Source organism: Bidens hawaiensis, unplaced genomic scaffold, assembly GCF_021521415.1.
Source record: "Bidens hawaiensis isolate Kalapana, Puna unplaced genomic scaffold, B.hawaiensis_p1.1 tig00022097_1, whole genome shotgun sequence".
NCBI lineage: Eukaryota > Viridiplantae > Streptophyta > Magnoliopsida > Asterales > Asteraceae > Bidens > Bidens hawaiensis.
In genome coordinates, this window is record NW_027493423.1 from 232,780 (window position 1) to 254,027 (window position 21,248).

A 21,248-nucleotide genomic window follows, 5' to 3' on the forward strand; every position below is an offset into this window, starting at 1 on the left:
CTTAATTTTCTTCACTAGTGTAATTTCTTGCCACACATCCAAACCGAAGCCATTTACGAGTAATGTGAACTCGTAGACAAGATCCATGCATAAGTATGGTAGATTAGACGCACCCACACGAGGATATCTTGATTTTGCATCATCAAGTTTGGTTGCACAAACACGATCGGCGGCCTCTTTAAAATCTGTCGGGTGAACTTTGGCAACGGGTTTACTTGCATCAATCAAACCCGCCTAAATCAAGAGTCATTAGTTAAACATTTGACTTCATTTTCTAACATTCTTTATAATAATGTCTATATATATATGTGACTATTAACTTAAATCCAGTCAGTCATGTTGCACCACTAACTTTCTTATATTAGGACCGACGACATGACTGTCTGGATTTAAAACATAAAAATAAAAATTTTATACCTGAGCAGCTCTGTCATAGAAAAATGAAGCCACAAACAGATCTTTATGTTCACCGCCACCAAAAGTGCAATTCCCGTGTGAGCAACTTGATTCATTAACTTTGAGAGCCTTTAGCGCTTCTTCCATACACTTGTTCATGCTTGAACCCGAAGGAGGAGATGAAACTTTGTAATCCATTCCTCCATACGAGTAAATGCCTAAGAGAAAGCACGGATACAAGTTCAATAATAATACAGCATTACGCCTAAATGCACGACAATATAAACATACCATTGTAACCCGACAAGACACATGGATTCTCAGAATCTTTAGACATGCCCAAAATCTTCGCTCGAGGTGCTAATAATCCGTAAGTCAAGTAACTGATAGACGCACAAATACCATAACACTTAATAAACAAATTCAGCAATTAATCTAAAAAGAACACAATGAAGTTCACCTGTGAACATAAAGATAATATTTTGTTCCCAAAAGGGTCATTTCTTTCATATGTGTATCTTCTCTATTTGATATTCTTGGAGCCTTTGTGGCTTCCGTCTCGGACACAGCATAGGCCAGTTGTACCGACCCCGCCACCAAGATCAACAACGCCAACAGTTTCCGAGTACTTCTTGCCTAATCTTTTTAACAGGTAGTTTATGGTCACCTGTGAATTAGTACTATGTTCATATTATGGACTTCAAAAGCTACAAAAACTAAGTGACTTACCCATTGATAAGCACCTTTTGAGGCTGCTTTTAGTCTTCACTAAATTCCTCACCTTTATAAGTAAAAAATAAATAAAAATTGCAAATTTAAAATTGTTTCTTCAATCAAGCAGAATGTTTAATGTGTGAGATTTACTGCTTGCAGAATTCCGTCTGATGCATCGGCTCCTAACTGTCTTAAACCTGCAGTTGCCTGCATACAGAAACATAAATCAGATTATGTGTATTTGATAAAACTTTAGGAGTGTATTTAAGTTTTAAAATCACTAACGCCGACTTTGACCGGTGTGGTTTTACGCATGTTTTGTGGGACAACTTTTTCTGCCTTTTCTAAAAGAGGTTGAAGAGTTTCTGCAGCAACTTTAGGGTCTTTTGCATTTGCACTCAACCCTGGTTTTAACTACAAAAAACAAGTATTAGATAAAGTTGACCATAGGTGTCTCGGATTGTGTCTACAAGCTGGTTTTCCGATAATTGCATCTTCAATCATTTTTGAGTAAGTGTTCAATCTTGTCGGGTTGACGGGCTGAGTCATTGAACCCGAACACGACCCATATGTTTATTTGGGTCAAAGATGTCTCCTATAGCCTGGAAACACTTAAAATCATGTAACCTGTGACCCCTTTAGCCCATTTTTCTAAATGGGCTCAAACTGTAAGCATGCTAAACGGGTTGGATTGCTGTGATAAATGGGTTATTTGGGTTGGAAGGTCGCAAAAATGGGTTAAATGGGTCACAACCTATTTAATTAAACTGGTTAAAACAGGTAAACCCGAGCATGGCCCATATGTTTAACTGTGTCAAAGACGTCTCCCAAAACCTGAAAACACTAAGCGTGTACCTCAAACACAACCATATAATCTACTTTTCTAAATGACTTGTCAACAAGTTGTAAACATGTTACACGGGTTGGATGGTTGTGATAAATGGGTTAAACGGGTCAGAGGGTTGTGATAAATGGGTTAAAAAGGTCAACAAGAACACAACCTGTTTTATCAAACGGGTTAAATATGACAACCAAAAACCTCGTTACAATAACTTAATTACTAGCACACAAAATATGAGATTTTTCGTATCAAAACAAAATTAACAAACCAACCAAAAAACAAAACTAAATAATCACCTACCTCATAAAAAACCTCAATCTCATCACCAATACGCATCAAATCCAAATTCTGATCAAAACAAAACACATGAACTCGACTCCCCGAACTCCCCGCATCAAAAACCACCACATAGCTTTTCAACAAAGCGACCGGACTCCCAATATTCGGCAAAAACTTCCTATTCGAAACAAACACATCGTTCGATGAAGTCCTCGCAGCCGGCATTAACACCAGCACCAAACATATTATCAAAAGCGGCACCGAAATGACCAAAATAACCCCTTGGTAACGACGCAGTGTATCGGATACCGACTCATTATACTGCTGTTGTCGCCCGCGTCTCAGCATTCTGTCATGAGATGAGAATGTGTGTGATCCGACGAGATCGGTAGCTGACAGTGATCGGTACCGGATCTTTCCGGCGGGCGGCTTCAACGACTGCCGCGGTTTCTCCAGCTCGACCGTTGGATTTGAAACCGGGTTAAAAATTTAATGAAATTTATGATTACACCAGTGAGGATTAATTTACAGATTCTAATTGTGATCAGGGTAAAATTGAATTTGATGGATTTATTTAACAAAAACAATTTTATGATCCGATTGATTGTTTTTAACTTTTAAGTGCAGAGGTAGTGAATATTGAAGAAAGCATAACTGCCACCGTGCCCAAGTCACGTGATGTTAACTGTCAAGGGCATTATCGTCTTTTCAACTAAAACTATAAAAAGTGGCCCAGCTTGGTGTTAAACAGGTCACGAACCCGAAAATCGTGTCAAACACAACCGAAACATGACCCATGTGACCTGAATCATTTTTTATGTTCTATTGTTTACACATACATTAATACTTTAAATTTACATTCTTTAGAGTAAAAATATAAATTTGTATAAACAAGTAGATTTTAGTTATAAAATTTTATGTCAATTTTTTTTACTTGGTTAAATGTTGGCACAAGATAACTAGCCAAATTAATTTTTTACATAAAAGGCATCTTAAATAAACGAAATAATAAATAAGTAGTTTAAACGGGTCAACCCATCAACCTGTTGGGTTCGACCGGAGCACGGCCTGTTTAGCTAAACGGGTTTGCGGGCTCAACCTGAAATTGATCTGAACCTGCTTATACAAAACCCAAACCCAAAATTTTGTGCTAGGTTCGTGTCATGTTTTCATGTTTTGTTAGAAATTTACATAACTACTCACCTATAGGGTGATGATAATTGATAAAAGTTACAACAACCCAGAATCTATACACGAGCGTGTATGTCACGTTATACCAGTCGTCTCACGGGATCGTGTGATATGAAGACAAATGGGCACACGGGTCTTATGACTTTGTCAGTGGTCAAATCAGTTATTTATGTGTCAATGAAACACATCATACGTGTGTATGATTTGGTAAGCACCATCTCATATAGCTCTTCATACAACCATTTTCTACGTGTCATACGACCCATATTACTATGTTTTGCATGTTATACGGCCCGTATGAAACATCCCTGGTGTGTAGATAGTGTACCTGTTGTATTTCTTTAGCCAACCTCCTGAATATTTGCACGTTAGTTTTTCACGTCACACAAATAATCACTCGCGTATCACCTTTCGTTCACAAAATTCAATACATACGTGACAGACTCACGTAGTTCCTATTTTATTCGATTCTGTCCATTTAAAGCACAAGGATTATGATTAAGACTATTATTCAGATTTCAGACAATGATGTTTTAAACATTTAATCACTAGTACTATTATCAACATTTCACCAAGAAAAGTAAAGCAAGACATGAAATATTTGAAAAGTACAATATATGATGTTAACACTTAAAATCCTAATACAAAGCATTTGTATGTCCAAATAGATGAACTGATCATTATCTTTATAATTCTCACTAAAAACAAATCTTAAATTCTTGAACAATAATCGGTTACCAAGAAGGTAGAATCATTGTCGGTCTGGTCTGGTTTTCAAGCCGTCTTCTTCTTCTTCTTTAAAGGTCGGGGAAAGAACACTCGGAAAACCCAACCAGCAAATATCGCACCTATAAATGGACATATCCAGTAAACAAGAAATTGCTCCCATGTATTGTGTCGATTATTAACATACGCCCACCCAAACGCCTGCATAAAACAATATAATTTCAAAATAACGTTTATAATCATATTTGACACGCTAACTATTAATGTAAAGTTTTGAAAACTTGAACAATAGTCATTTAGTACTCACATTGGCAGGATTCATTGACGGGCCTGTATAACCCGAACCCAGGACAACCATGGTCACAATTGAAAATGAGAGCATCAGATTTTTCATTAATGGACTTTTAGGACCCTTGAGGATGATTAAGAGGACCAAAAACGACATCACGAAAGTCAACACGCCCTCAGCAATAGCACCCGTATGCAAGTCAACTTTTAGATACGGTCCACCGAGCATGTGTTTGTGTTGTAATGGCATCAATTCGACGATTGCCAATGCACCACCAACTGCACCTAGTGCCTGTCAAGAACACATGTACTTGATATTTAGAAATTGTAATAATAAGTTTTTATGTGCTTTGCAGAAACTGATTGAAATAAGAATATCAAAGATCCTAAATAAAATTAGGTATAAATTACCTAACAAAGTACCTGACTCGATAAAATATTAATCGGATATGTACGCTTTCCAAATACGGTACATGACATGAACATGAACATGAACATGAGCAGGTTTAACACGATTAACGAATATCAATTTATTTAGATGTAGTTAAAACAAGACATCTTTTGCTATAAATAGTTAAGCTCTGTAATAAGATCATTGTTTCTAGTGTGTGAAACCAGTTTCACTCTATACTGTCTTGTAGTTACTCAAATGTGAAATCCAATTCAAGCATTCGAATGCAAGGGCCGTTTGATTCGTTAAAATTTGCTGGAATTTAATGAAACTGGAATCTGAACTTTATTCGCTACTCGTTTTAATTTGGTTGGGAGTGAATTGGAATATGAGGTCTATGACAAATTTCGATTCCAAATAGGTTTCCTTCACATTCCAATTCCTTTTAACAGACACAAATTCTTTGTAACCGAAAGCCTCAAAATTTCCTTTAGAAAGTCAAAGTCCTGACTCTTGAGTTAGTTTAACCAAGGAGCGTAAACGAGACGAGCTGAGCCTGAGATCATCTAGGCTCGAGCTTGACCCGTGAGTAGTTTTTCAAGCTGGAACTCGAGCTCGGCTCATTTCGAGCTCTATTTCTAATTCTAAACCTCGAGCTTGGCTCATGAGTAATTTTTCAAGTTCAGTTTAGCTTGGTTCGGCTCGTTTATTATTTATTAACTATTTTCTAATATTCATATCAACTCTTTGTATATAACTTAATTATAAATTTTGTATAATACATATTATTTACTTATTTTTATCATAATTTTATTATAATGACAATTATTATACAAAATATATTTTACATATTAAATACAATTTCGGCAAATAACAGGTTCGCAAGCTGACTCGAGCATGACAAGTGAAGCTCAGGCTCATTGAATAAACAAGCTGTTAGACAATTGATATCAAAAACAAAGCCAAAAACTGCTTTCTGTATAAGAGGACTCAAACCACCACACTTTTACAAGACACTCTAGCCACCTATTTATAGTTTTATATACTAAAACTAACCACTTGTAATATGCAGAAACCTGCCTTTGCAACTTGCAACTTGCAACCTCATTCTCCTAGAGATGCTAACTTATTATTTCATCTTATCTACTATAACAACTTGACAAACAAGTTGTTTACATTACACAAAGTATAACAAAATTACCCAAGATTAACAGCAGTAAAATAGCAACGGTTGCATCTGGCCCGTTTCACAAGCCGTGAACATAACGATTATGTTAAAAGGGGGTGTTTGGGATTGATTCCTTATTTAACTACAAAAAGTTAATAATTCACAATATCCTAACTTACCAAACAACTTATGAACTTATTACCTTTTTTGAAAAGTTAATAAGTTAAAAAGGAGCCTAAACAAGGAATCCCAAACACAAGCTTATTTTTAAGCTCAAATTCGTTTAAACTCGGCTCGATTCGAGCTTTTAATGAGCCGACCTCGAGTAGCTAACGAGTGACTCTGACTAGTGGAATGGATCAAATCATCATATCAATTATAAGTCACACTAAACACTAAACAATTCAAAATCCCAAGTGATTCCATGTTATATCCACAATAATTTTTGTATATAACTTAATAAATATTATTAACTTATTTTAATCATAATTTTATATATAAAAATAATTAATAAAACATATATTTAATACATTAAATAAGAATTAGACAAATAACAAACTCGTGTTAGGCTCACGAGCCAGCTCAAACTCCACAAGTGAAGCTCAGGCTCATTGATTAAACAAGCTTCTTATTTTTTAAGCTGGAGCTGGATTCGAGTTTTTAACCAGCTGATCTCAAGTAACTCTGGACTAATGGAATGGATCAAATCATTATATCCATTGGGAGTTTCAAATTAATAATAACCATAACCATAATAATGATTTGATGAATTACCTGAGCCGGAAACCGTACGGCAGCGGAAACAAGTGTATCCCTACCAAGACCGGCAGCATAAAAGGCGGCGGTACCAGTGGGATTAAAGCTGGCCCCACCAAGAGCATCACCAATAATACCAAACACAAACAACAGGATGAATATCAGAGCCACTGTGATGAGCAACGTGGCCATGCCTTGAAGGCCGACGGCGGTGGCTATGACGGAAGTGGCGGCGCCGAGAGTGGATGTGCAGAATACCCACATGAAAGTCAACACCCCATCGCCGATCGCCGCCTTTATTGCGCCCATGTTGGCAAGGTACGGATTACAGAGATGGTGCAGTGAGTGTGATGTGATATTATTATAGGGTTAGGTGTGGCCTGTGGTGTATGTATACACCAATTATGTTAAAAGACGTGTGCGTTTTGGGTTTTTCTTTATAAAAATGCGTAGATAATAATAAATGGACGGAACTGGTATTTAACGTGTTAGTGATGTTTGATTCATGCCGTCATTATTTATTTTTTACAATGGTGCAAATGAGTATGTTTGTTTTATAAAAGAGTCCGAGCCATAGCCTAAGCTTCGTTTATTGAGTTTGAGCCGGTTCATGAGTCTAAACGAGCCTTAATTATATATTTTATAATATATATTTAATAATTATTAATATATATAATATTATAAAAATATAACTAAATAATATATATTATTTTATACATAAAATTATAATTGAAAAAAATTCACAAGAATTTAATGAATAAATAGCTAACGAGCCGAGCTATATCTACTCACAAGTCGAACTTGAGCTTTGAAAATAAAGCTCGAAATGAGTCGAGAACCATGTAAGTTAAATGAGCCGAGCTCAGGCTCAGCTCGTCTCGTTTGGACCCCAAATTTTCGGCCGCACGTGATGATGGGAAGCTATGCAAGTATGTGGCATTCACTAATTGGATCATTAAACTAAACGAGTTTTATCTAACCGCAGTGTCGTGCCTTTGGGCGAGTGTTCATAAGCGGTGGCTTAAGGTGAGGGTTTTTCCCGAATCGAAAGACGAGTGTATCATGATGTGGTGAAATTTTACAATAGCACATTCGAATGATTTATTGGTCGTTCAACAAAATATTATGATAATGAATGGGTGTGAAACGGTGGATTGATGCGGAAACAACATGTTTAGTTAAATTTGTGTACGGGTTAGACTTAAAACTGGCTTGAATGTGTTTAGGATAAACTCAAACGCGTGACCTTTATGTTAAAGTCTCTATCGTGTTTACATGTTATGTAAAAAAGGTAAGTGGATAAAGATATGATCATACCCTTTTTAGTTTATGATGTTGACATGTTTATTAAATTGGTTAACTCGCTTAGTAAGTGGATTGACTCAAACATGACACATTTAATATATGAGTTGACCTGTTAATCTGTTTAAGTTCAATAGATTTTGAAAACTCTTGATTTTAAAAAATGCCAACAGTTAAAGCTTGGTAATGATTTTTAGTTTTTCTCTTAATTAATTTCTTCTCTTAAACGATTGACCAAGAATTAGGATTAAGAATACATAAGGGTCAACTCGTGTGATTAATTTATCCTCATAAACTATTTAGCTAATATACAATCAATTTAGAATGTACACATTAATAAATTAGGATTAAGAAGGTAATATATATAGTGGGATGTTGGTTTGTGCAGGGCATAGTGCATATTTTAAGTTATTTGTGCCCTACTCTTTATTTAGAACTATTTGACCTTATAGGTACCTATTTTAAAATGATAAAAATACACATATAAATGGATATGAACCAAATATTTTAAAGTGCTAGGAGGGGCCTCTCGTCTATTAAATTGGTGGATTCGCCGGTGCATTTCAACAACTATATATTACTTGTCACAACTACTCATTCTCAAATCACAATTCTTTTATGTTCAATTCTCTTACAGTTAAATAATTTAACTTATAGTTAAATACTACTGATAATGAAATAATAATTAAAATCTAAAAAGACTTCAACAAAAAAAATGTCAATTCAAAGTTATTCGATGCTTAAATTGTTTACAACTTTATAAACGACCAAACAAACATAAAATCAGTTGAACTTTTCATTGTAGACAGAATAAACACTAAATTACAATCCAATCCATGTGTAGTGACATAATTACCCATGTTACATATCAAATCCACCCAAACGCCCAACCAACTACAACTTTCAAACTCAATAACAAAACACAAAACAAGACAATTTAGCTGTAAAAAAATAATCACACAATTTTGATTAGATCCTTCGGAGAGCGGCGGCAGATAGCACCACCAAAGCCACCAAAATCAGCACAGCAAAGAAGGAACCCACCACTGCACCGCTAACACGTGGGCAGAAATCATTGAACTGCTGGCAAAGCGCCGGCCAATTGGTTTTGGTGTTTCCATTGTGTGCCAAGTAAACAATGGCAGCCGCCGCAGATGCAGCCGCCGTGGTCAAAGCCAACGCTAGCTGAAAAACCAAAACCAAAACCAAAACCAAAATGTTACAATTAAAAGCATATGGCAAAATATCAAGATTATATGTAATATGTTCACAATTAAAAGATAATCATAATTATAAAAATAATAATAACAAATACCGTGTCGAAAATAAGGAGCAACATCCTAGCTCCTATTATATGTGGACGAACTATGCAAACTATCGAGAAAGGCAAAGAGAGCACGAGATATGCACATGTTATCGCGTTTCCTGCTAAGAAAAACCTACACAAAATCGATCGATTGAACAGGCAATGATTATTTAAACATATACTGAGAATATATTTTTTTTATTTAATCTAGTTTCATAGTTGTTTTAACCACCTTTAAAAAAAAGCCAAAGTGGAAAATATTTTCATTTTCAAAAGGTCAGAATGAAAAAAAAAAGAAAAGAAAAGAAAAAGAAAGAAAACCTATATTTACACTAAAAAAACAGACTATTTTATTGACCCGACTCAATCCGACAAAAAGAAAGGTTCACTTACGTGAATGTGGGGAAATCATCGTAACTAGCTTGGAACTGGAAAAACTGAGTGAAAAATGGTAGATTTTGGCTAGTGGTACCCATAACCGCAGCCGCAGCAAGCGTAGTAGCAATCACACATATCCTTAGAATAAAATCAATAATGCCAACGCCTCTTTTCCACCCGCAGCTGGTGGCACTGGGCCACCAAGTCTTATAGTACTTGTGGCTGCCGGTGGTGGAGCCTTCACTGACTTGGAGGATTTAACCTCCCTTATGGGGATTGCGATATCACCACTTTCTTTTCCCGAACGACTCAAATCCATTGAAGATATTTAACTAAGGATATATGTAAGGTGAGAAATGTTGTTCTTGAATGTATGTATCAAATGGTACGATGAAAATAAACGTACGATGGTGTGTTATATATATGTGTGTCGTGGGTTTGTTTTAGTTGACATAAGAGTAATATACTAATTAAGATAATGAGTAAGTGAAGTGCTTTAAGGTTGAAGATTAGAGAATAAGAGGGGAGTTGTTGTCGATAACTAGTTCCACTTCAACCACAACAAAAAGTGGTTATAATACAAAGTGTACATATAAAAAAAGAATCTTAAAAGACTTGAACCACTTTGTTCTAAAATTTATATAGGTTTTATTGATGAATTAGTTTTGACGATTATGTCAACATATTAGTTATTAACTACGGAGTAATTTATAATATAGTCTTTTGTAAAAACTATATGTTGATTTATGATTGGAGATAATATGAGAAGAGAGAAACACTCAAATTAAACGTGTGTTTGGTTGTGAAAAACTTTTATAGCATTAAAATTTTGTTTAAAATATTTAGAATTTGAAGGATTTGAAACTTAAACAAATTAAAATCTATAAAAAAAATTTGAATTTTAAATGAAATTGGTATACAAATTAAAAAGAAATTAGAGTGTGTCACTACAAAAACCACCATCTACGGGTTATACCACCACAACAACTTACGGTTACTATGGCCAATGAATATTTCCAACGCTTGTTTTCCATCGATAATGATTCAGTTTTTTTTAGCAAGAGGGGTTGGAAGATGTAACGACGGTGTGGTTGGAAGAGGGGTTTAAAATATTGAAAAATGATATTCAAATTAAAATGTTATTGAATTTCAAAAAATGAACACATCAAGAGAGTACTTCTCATAGCTCATAACTTCCGTTAATTGCCAAAGTGCAAAAGGACTTGTATGTATCATTCTACGCCTTTAGCACGGTTATTGAACATTTACTTTAATATGATAAAATAAAAGATGTTTTAGTATACATATTTTTTATTAGTATATATACAACAAATATCACTAAGGATAACTGAAATAGATACAACAAGCGTTTTATTTCCCTGGTGTTTAACTACTAGTTTTATAGTATCAACGTTTTATGTAAGAGAAAATCATTTACTCGTTTTTATGTGTGATCTCTTTGGTAGAGAATGGTGTCATGTCGTACCTTTACTCATGTATAACTTTACTCGTAAAATCCTAAACATGCTCATTACATACAGAACCTATACATGATATATAACACAATTCTAAAATACTATGTCATTGATGTAAAAAAGTATATTACGTGAATAAAAGTAGATATATTAATCACGTATCTTTGTATGTAACGGGTTAATAAATGATTTGTTTACACAATTATTATATACGAATAACACATTAAAAAGGAATACGTATTTTTCTATTCATTTAAATAAATAGGTTATATCGTGGTCTTTGTTTTTCATCAACATTGTCGCCATGTTAAACGTCAATCTTTGCTTCCCCTCACCCCTTTACTATTTATATTTGCTACAAGTTCTTAAATGTTACAACCATTCCATGCAATATTTTAAATGGTATAAAAAGTCCTCCCAAAAACTAAACTTACCGTTTAAACCTTAGCCTTTTAAAAAGTTTCTGGCCAATCATAAGTTGACAAGTGTCCTATTCATAAACGTCTTTTATCTTGTTTTTTTTATAACTTTTGAAAAATAACGTTTCATATATAAAACTCTAAATACACCATTGTAGTGTGTTTTTATTTTTATTTACGTTTTGATGTAACTTTCGTTTAAAATAAAATTGTGTGATAATGTACACATCATTTAGGAACTTATGTAAACAATAAAACCATATACATATTCCACGTCAATTTTTAACATGCTTTAACGTGCTCCGATATGCGTTGAATTGTTTTATTTTCTTTTTCTTTAAACTTGTTCCTGTTTAACAATGTTAATGTCTGCTTACACTTTTTATACAAAATTATGAATATTATCAACGCCCTTCGCAACCTCGCTGTAACACATGGGTTTACTTAGAAGTTTTGTTTTATTATATAAGTTTCCGGAAACGCTAAATTTTGTTATGCTTTAACACGTAAGGTTTGCTAACCATATAGATCACATTTTAAATAACTTTATAGTTAAATTTTCTTACTATGTAATGATTCGATGTTTGAAGCGTCACAACGCCCTGGTCTTATTTCTCTTTTATTTTTTATTTAAACAGAAAATATGAAAGGGGAATGAAGCATAGGTTTCATTTATGATTTCCGGATCTATTTGATTGTTGACTTGTTTCTGATTCGACGGCTGCAATAAGTTTTTATTTAATTTTTTGGCAGCATCAAATTTGGTGTGGCATCAGGAAAGCAACCTCTATGACACCCAAAAACATCAAGTACTTGTGGTCACAAAATCTTATCAATAGTTGCAAAATTTTGTTGCAACTTGCCACAATCATATTCAACGAGCAAAACGTTTTTCTTTTTATAAAAATTGAATAGCAGACATTGATCATCGACTCGCTCATACGTCATCAACACCGAGTTGTCATTAATTTTTGTCCAAATTATGTTAAGAATCTAGTGACTAAGTAGACACGTTAAAGTTGAAACTATTTGTCTCATATTCTCTATACTGATTATAATTGGCATTTTTAATGATCGTTCGATGGGGAATTTTCGGTTAAGGGATCGCTTCCTAAGGATATTTGGTACTTGATCGTGAGAAAGACTCTCGTGTTAGTAACCAGTGGCGGATGGGTGTTATATGGGATTGGCGCTGACCTGTTTGTGAGGAAGTGGAACAGTTCCAAATTTATGGAGTTGCTGGAATGCTTCATGAGGTAACATTGCCCTCAAACCTTGATTAATGGATTTGGTCTCTAGAAGGTGATGAAGATTTAACAGGCAGTTTGGTTTGTAAGATCACCGATCGCTCTATTCTACCAGCTAGCTAGTGACCCATCTAGTAGATGGAATAAATTCATAACTAGGAAAGTGAGTGTTCCATCATGACGGGTGTTAAAAGATCGGATTCCTACTCGTTATAACTTGCTCTCTAAACTCTAAAGGTATTGATATCTTTATGGTTTTATGTTCGTTGGATTGACCTCTTAAAAAGTGAAGTGACGGGTGCATCGGAGTATGACCCGTAAGTGAGCTTAAATGATAAAAATATATGCATTATGTGTTAATTTCATGGGAACTAGATAACTACTGTTGTGTGGTTATTTTCAGGTATGAGGAGATAGAGGATTAAATCATGAGAACGTGGGCGAAAACGGCGAAGAAAACGGAGTTGAAACAAGAAAGATATGAAGAAAACAAGAAAATGAAAAAGAGCTCCACCGTGGCCCACGGTCAGGACCGTGGGCCACGGTCCAACTGATCAAAATTGACAGTTTACACCGTACCGTGGAGTTCTAGGCACCGTGGAGGCCACCATGGCCCACGGTGCGGAGCTGTTAATACCGAAAATACTTGTTTATATTCTGTTTTTTTGTGTCTTTTCACATATCTTTTCATTCTAAACAACCTAGGGACGGATTTTTGAGTGCAAGAACAATACTTCGGTGATTTTTATCATTCGATTGGGTTTGTGACTTGTATGATTACCCTAATTGAGGTGATGATGAATCAAACTATGTGTGGCTAGTACCCTTTGTGTTCTCTCCCGAATTGTAAGGTTTTCAATTAGATATTTGTTAATCGTTTATGTTATTTGTGGGATAGTATTTTGATCTTATGATTATGTTGCTATGATGATTGTGAGTTTGTTTGTAACTGTTTGTATGGTATAAATTCATGTTCTTGACTATCCGTTCCTGGTGCCATAGGCAATCGAGATTTAGTAGAAGAGAATTAGGGTTAACAATACTAAACTGATTATTGAGAGACAACCTTGCGTTTTTATAATCCAAGTACTTAGTCCTCTTTTATCACATCCAAACGCATTTTCATGAACGATATTTGTGTAGTTCATCCCACAAGTAAACATTAACTTTATCAACATTGGGAACCTGAAATCGGGAGAGAGCATTGTTTCTTATATTGTTTAAAAATCGTTTGTTGCTTTAGTTCTTTTTGTTAATCAAAACCAAACAACCAATTCATTGAATTTACTTTCGCACTTAGTTTAATATAGAGTAATTATTATGCTTAGTTTAATTTAGATAAATAACAAAACTACTTGGTAACATAATTTCCACAAACTCCCTGTGTTCGATACCCGCTTACCGCTATCTAACTAGTTGTATTCGGTTTATTTTTGAGTGAGTCTTCGACCTCACGTTAAATTTTGGCGCCGTTGCCGGGGAGTAGTGCGCAAAGTGTGTTAGCTTTAGTAGTTTTTGTTTGTTATTTTCGAGTTTACGCTGGTTGTGTTAGTGTGCAGGTACCTATAGGTGTATGCATACTAGAGGCTCTAACAAGCTTCTTGGTTCTTCAACTGCATCAAACAACAACATGGATTCACCAGCTCACACAACCGCTTAGATGATAGATCTTACTATATTTTGCGGCTTTATTCCATGCATCTTGTGCAGGGAGCCACTTCACCCTTGTATTGGTTGCCACAAGGCCCGATTTAGACGGGAAAAAGCAAAATTTGAAGATCCGCTAATGCCTTGCTATGAGAATCCTTCCCCTCCTCCATATTTCTATAATTCTGATACAACGGTGGAGGATGGTTATTACTCTAACAGATGGGATCGGGACGAGGATGTTTATTATGAGCCAAAAATGGATGGGCGATGTTTCTGTTGCGGTCGTGATCATACTTTTGATTATGATGTGTGCTCGGTGTATTTGGAAAATTCAAAGTATTGGAATAAAAAAATGAGGGATGCGTACATCTCAAGACCGTATCGGGGATACCAACAGTATCATCCCGAGGAATATTCTGTGCCCGAAGGTGTCTATACTTATCAGAACAAGGAAGAGAAAAGGCTTGCTATGTTGGAAGTGATTTTATCCAAACTCGATCAGTATTTATCAGCACCCAACCTTTTCGATGAAGATCGAATCAGCTGTCTAGTTTCCAAGTGTCAGAAGTTAAAAATGAAGATAGAAATAGAGGAGCGTCTCTCACCATTACCTGATGATATTAGAGATTATTCTCACGTGGAAGAGAAGGTTGTGGAGGATAATACAACACCAACAAATCCTTTATCTGATGAAGAGTCACGGGTGGATCAGATGGTGTGTGAAAATGATGAGGCAGAGCAGTCTGATGAGATGACTGTGTATACCGAACCTCTTCCCATATCCATCATTCCAATTAACAAGTGTGGGGAAGAAGGTTCGGGGAAGAAGATGTAAAGGGCGAAGCTACAAGACATCGGTGTATATCTCGTGAAGTGGATCAACGAAAACCGCAAGTGCTTTCTAAACATGCCAGTTATATCAACAAACTTATGGAGATGGCATGTAATTTTCCGGGCATTCATTGGAAATACATTGGGTAAGTGTGCAATGAGACCACCATAGCGTATATCAGGTACGGTCTGGCTGAAGACCTTTAAACTTAGCGCTCTCGGGAGGCAGCCTGAGGATGTAGAGTAGTGTATTTTGTTTGTTTTTTTGTTTTTGGTGTGTTTGTGTTTTGACAGGTTCTGCAATTCAATCATCATGGATGCAATAATTCAAGTGTGGGGATGTTTGCAATATTCCCTGTGAGATATCAAAGTCTATGAAATGCGTTTATTCCGGTTAAAGCACAACAGCCACATCATTACAAACACATGATCAGGTGCACGTGTTTATCTATCATGTGTCTTATTTGTTTTCGTGTACTTGGTGGTGTGAAATTTTTGTGTTGGAAATGGTGTTATTTGTCGAGTCAATTAGGTTGTTAGCCGTTCATGGTTTGCCGGTGGTATTTCTCGAGTTTAGATTATAAATTGCACCATACAATGGGGACATGTATCCCAAGTGTGGGGATGAGGAAAATTCTGTTTGTTTTGAAAAACTTCGTTTTAAAAAAAAATAAAGAAAAAAATAAAAAATAAATGTGTTTAAAAGAATCGGAAAGTGTAAGATGGCGGGGTAAAGTTTTGGTCCCTTTTCATGGTCACAATTCCCTAAATAACACGTGCCTAGTTGTTTTTAAAAGGAGATTATGTAGTTTTCTAACCAAGGTTAGCATGCTTTCGGTGTAATAACTTGCATAAGATATTCGTTTACACTTGAGAATTAAGAAAGTATTGGTTGGTGGAAAAGTTGATATTCTCCGATAGAACATGTACAACTAGTGCATTTCGAGATCTTAGCGTGGCATGAGTGCAAAAGTGATAGAGGCACTTAGGTTAAGCCTCGTCTGGATGAGCGAGAGTGTGGGTACTGGGGGGTTGGGGCCTCATACATTATACATATGAGGATGGTTATGTGAGGGGCGGGGGGTTGGTTCCTTTAGAAAACCTTATTGGGCCTATTCTTTTATTTAATCAACCCCGGTGTTATTTTGCGAAACGATCCGACTTAATAGGTTTCTATGTAATTGTTTAGTATTTTTCAATAAGATGTATTAAGCATTATGTTTGTTATGCTTACAAAAAAAAAGAAAAAAAAGTGTTAGAGGTTCAATGTTTAAAGTATTATGTATTGAGTGAAAAAAAAAGAAAAAAAAAGAAAAAGAAAAAAAAGAAAGAAAGAAAGAAAATAGGAAAAGAGAGAGAGAAAAAAAAGGGATGATGTTAGTGATGTATATAGTTGTTTATTTCATTGTTTACTTAGTTTGTTTGTAATAAGTCGGATCGGATCGTCTGAGCTACTTTCAATATTCCCTTCCATACCCTTACACTTGGCCCCATTATAACCCGTTTTAAGCCCTCTTGATTTGCATTCATGTCAAAGCATTTATATAGGTGGAGACTTGATGGTTGTACAAGCGTATGCGAGGAGAATTGATTAAATGTGAAATGTACGGATGGTCACCAAGAAAAGGTTAATGTGTAAATGTGTGTTATGTATAGGTAAAAACCGAAAGCATGTTAGGTTTGGTTAGAAATATATGGTTTAAATGGAAAATCAAGTATACTAGTACAAACTGATAGAAGTGAGGGAATAGGGTATGACTTGGGACCTTGACTAAACCAGAATTGTTGGTAAGATTGGTGGTTATAAGTCGAAAATTAAAAAAAATTGTTGTTAAGGTGTTGCTTGGGGGCAAGCAACGGCTAAGTGTGGGGATGTGACGGGTGCATCGGAGTATGACCCGTAAGTGAGCTTAAATGATATAAAAATATATGCATTATGTGTTAATTTCATGGGAACTAGATAACTACTGTTGTGTGGTTATTTTCAGGTATGAGGAGATAGAGGATGAAATCATGAGAACGTGGGCGAAAACGGCGAAGAAAACGGAGTTGAAACAAGAAAGATATGAAGAAAACAAGAAAATGAAAAAGAGCTCCACCGTGGCCCACGGTCAGGACCGTGGGCCACGGTCCAACTGATCAAAATTGACAGTTTACACCGTACCGTGGAGTTCTAGGCACCGTGGAGGCCACCATGGCCCACGGTGCGGAGCTGTTAATACCGAAAATACTTGTTTATATTCTGTTTTTTTGTGTCTTTTCACATATCTTTTCATTCTAAACAACCTAGGGACGGATTTTTGAGTGCAAGAACAATACTTTGGTGATTTTTATCATTCGATTGGGTTTGTGACTTGTATGATTACCCTAATTGAGGTGATGATGAATCAAACTATGTGTGGCTAGTACCCTTTGTGTTCTCTCCCGAATTGTAAGGTTTTCAATTAGATATTTGTTAATCGTTTATGTTATTTGTGGGATAGTATTTTGATCTTATGATTATGTTGCTATGATGATTGTGAGTTTGTTTGTAACTGTTTGTATGGTATAAATTCATGTTCTTGACTATCCGTTCCTGGTGCCATAGGCAATCGAGATTTAGTAGAAGAGAATTAGGGTTAACAATACTAAACTGATTATTGAGAGACAACCTTGCGTTTTTATAATCCAAGTACTTAGTCCTCTTTTATCACATCCAAACGCATTTTCATGAACGATATTTGTGTAGTTCATCCCACAAGTAAACATTAACTTTATCAACATTGGGAACCTGAAATCGGGAGAGAGCATTGTTTCTTATATTGTTTATAAAATCGTTTGTTGCTTTAGTTCTTTTTGTTAATCAAAACCAAACAACCAATTCATTGAATTTACTTTCGCACTTAGTTTAATATAGAGTAATTATTATGCTTAGTTTAATTTAGATAAATAACAAAACTACTTGGTAACATAATTTCCACAAACTCCCTGTGTTCGATACCCGCTTACCGCTATCTAACTAGTTGTATTCGGTTTATTTTTGAGTGAGTCTTCGACCTCACGTCATGAAGCATGCTAAAAAGTGCTTGGTTGAGCTATTGTCATGACTAGAGGTGTACAAAACCGTTTTGGTCAAAGCTTGGTCAAAACCGCTTTGACCCAAACCGATTCGGTTTAGAAACTGGTTTAGGAGCAAGAGAGGTCGACCTGGTCCAGCTCAGTTAGGTTTAGAACCGGTTTTACCTCAGGCCGGCCTGGTTTTAAAACCAATTTGGTAGTTCAAAAGGGAAACCAGTACCAAAACCGGCGGTTTAGCTTGGTTTGGGTGAAACTGGTTGTTTCGTACACCTCTGTCATTACTACTTGGTGGGTGCCATGGCATTTTAAAATTAATATTGTTTTTAAAGTAAACAACATTCAAAAGTGTACGTGTTTTGATTTGTTGTTAGTTACCCGTTCTTGTGGTTTGCCAATAGAATCAAGAAGACCAACTTTAGTTGGGTACGTAGAGTGGTTCTTAAACCTTCTATTGTACCTATAATTCCGGTTAGTCTCTTGCTAGTCTTGTTTTTTATATATAAATATATATATTTAGCTTTTAGCCCGCGTATTACGCGAGTTTATTTAGGCTTTTGTTTTTAATCATTTTGTAATATTTTTGTAATTAATTGTTTTAATTAAATTTATGATAATGAAGTTTGATATATTTATTTAGAATCTATATACTTGGACATATTTTGATCCATTTATGTTCGTTTATGTTCATTTTTGAATGAATCGTCTACTTAATGTTAATGATGAATTTTTATTTTTTTACTTCAACGATAATTTGTATTTTAAAAGAACCGATCGATACATAATTAAACTACATGCAATTATCAAAAACATAAACAAAATTAAAGGAAAATTGGATTTTAATAATTCCAACTTAATGCAGTTGGCCGATAATAATCCCAACTTTGAAAATAGCTGTCACTGGTCCCAACTTTCACATTATTTGTTTTCATTGGATCTCCGTTAAAAAAATTTAACGACGTTAAGTGTTTTCCAAATTTTAAATTCGTGTTTTAGGGCTTTGGATCAGAATGAGAATACGAATCGATTGATGTAAAACTTAACTCGAAACGACTCTTCAAACAACTTGATTTTTGTTAATTAAAAGTTTAAACACCGGAATTGAAGCAACTTTTGGTCGTTTAGACCACCATTTGGAGGTAAGTTTTATATAAATCGATCCGTATCCTCATTCCGATCAAAAGCCCTAAAATATCAGTTTGAAATTTGGAAAAAAGTCAACGTCGTTAAGTTTTTTTTAACGGATGTCCAATAAAAACAAATAGTGTGAAAGTTGGGACCAGTGACAGCTATTTTCAAAGTTGAGATTATTATTGGCCAACTGCATTAAGTTTGGATTATTAAAATCCAATTTTCCAAATATATAATTAAACTATCATTTATAGCCTAACGGTACTGCCCTTGTTAATTACAAAAGATAAAAGCGATTGCTCAACAACTAAAAAAAACTAAAGAAATATATAAATCTCAAATATATTCCATAGTGAAGATCTTGTGCCACGCTTCCTTGGATAGCAGCTCAATCCCTTGTCTGCATTCTTGACCTCCCAAATATCTCCATAATGCCAAGATTATTATACTTTTAGTTAAAATAGTTGATGAAAATTAAACAAAAACTATATTCATTTTAATTCTTTATGATCAACAATTTTTTACCTTACCGAACTGAACGAAGCCTTGTTCTAGTTTATTCATTAAGCTTTTATAAGCAAAGAAACGTTCACAAACACATAACTGAACACAATTCCGTTTTCGTGTTCAGCCGTTAAGTAAATGAACTTGTCTATGTTAGTTCGTTAACTTTCTAGCCAAAAAAAGAAAAGAAAAAAAACTAATCTTTTAACCTTCAAAATGATAATTAACAAAATAGAAGGAATTTTAACCACTAAAAGGTAAAATAGTCAAAAGGTCAAACCTTTTATATTAAAAGTTTAACATTTACCTGCAGGTGGAGTTTCTTTAAACGAATTAGAATGTCGTATCAAAAATTCTATTAACGAACATAAATGAACCTGCAGGTGGAGTTTCTTTAAACGAATTAGAATGTCGTATCAAAAATTCTATTTACGAACGTAAATGAACGAACACATTATCGGTCATTCATAAACATAAATGAACACGACCTTACCGAATTGAACGAAACCTTGTTTGTGTTCGTTCGTTAAGCATTTATTAGTTAAACAAATGGTTCACGCACACATAATATAAAAAATTTTCATTTTCGTGTTCATCCGTTTAGGAAATTAACTGAACACTTAACTAAATTTCAAAATTTATTGTTGGTACACATCTCATAATTTTTTTTTTGTAATTTCCTAGAATTAATGAAGAACTCATTTTTTCATACCCAAACTCCGATGAGCACTTTTCAAAGAATTGTAACCTTAGTAAATGCAGCAGCATGTATCCACATCCATAGCTGCCATAGCTCACTGGTGCGATCACATGCTAACTAAGCATCCGTTGATTGCCGAATAGGCTTCCCCATAATAATAATTGGTGCAATTGTGCATGAGTTTACAGCTCTAGCATGATAAACTTGCAAATACAAATACATAGATTCGGAAACACCACAAGAAAACACATTTTCAGTATTTGACAAAATAACAGTGACATTACGGTGCTTAGAATCGCCAATTCGAAATCTTACAAGACAAAATAACCAACCAAAATTTGTATAAACTACAAAAGTTGTGACCGTTTAAAAAAAAATAGAAAGGAAAAAAAACCTTTTGGAAAAACATTCTCCATACTTAAGTTAGGTGGAATGTTGACCCAAACGGGTTAATTCGAGTTGACTCTTTAACAAATTAAACATGCTACGACAGTTTATTTA

At 35.0% G+C, this 21,248-nt stretch overlaps 2 protein-coding genes and 1 pseudogene across 2 annotated transcripts; all 3 read right to left on the minus strand.

The window, feature by feature from the left end:
• Positions 1-919: 919 nt before the first annotated feature.
• Positions 920-2,578, minus strand: LOC143564628 (apyrase 2-like). Its single transcript, XM_077051846.1, has 5 exons — positions 2,252-2,578; positions 1,396-1,524; positions 1,261-1,317; positions 1,126-1,177; positions 920-1,032 (listed from the first exon to the last, which is right to left on the minus strand). The coding sequence occupies exons 1-5, from the start codon at positions 2,576-2,578 to the stop codon at positions 920-922; spliced, it is 678 nt and encodes a 225-aa protein (XP_076907961.1).
• Positions 2,579-4,019: 1,441 nt separating this feature from the next.
• On the minus strand, positions 4,020-7,145 carry LOC143564623 (aquaporin SIP1-2-like). Its single transcript, XM_077051842.1, has 3 exons — positions 6,769-7,145; positions 4,455-4,727; positions 4,020-4,348 (listed from the first exon to the last, which is right to left on the minus strand). Exons 1-3 carry the CDS (start codon positions 7,057-7,059, stop codon positions 4,196-4,198), a joined length of 717 nt encoding a protein of 238 aa, XP_076907957.1. The 5' UTR covers positions 7,060-7,145; the 3' UTR covers positions 4,020-4,195.
• Positions 7,146-8,807: 1,662 nt separating this feature from the next.
• Positions 8,808-10,328, minus strand: LOC143564613 (casparian strip membrane protein 1-like; annotated as a pseudogene).
• Between the last annotated feature and the right edge of the window lie 10,920 nt (positions 10,329-21,248).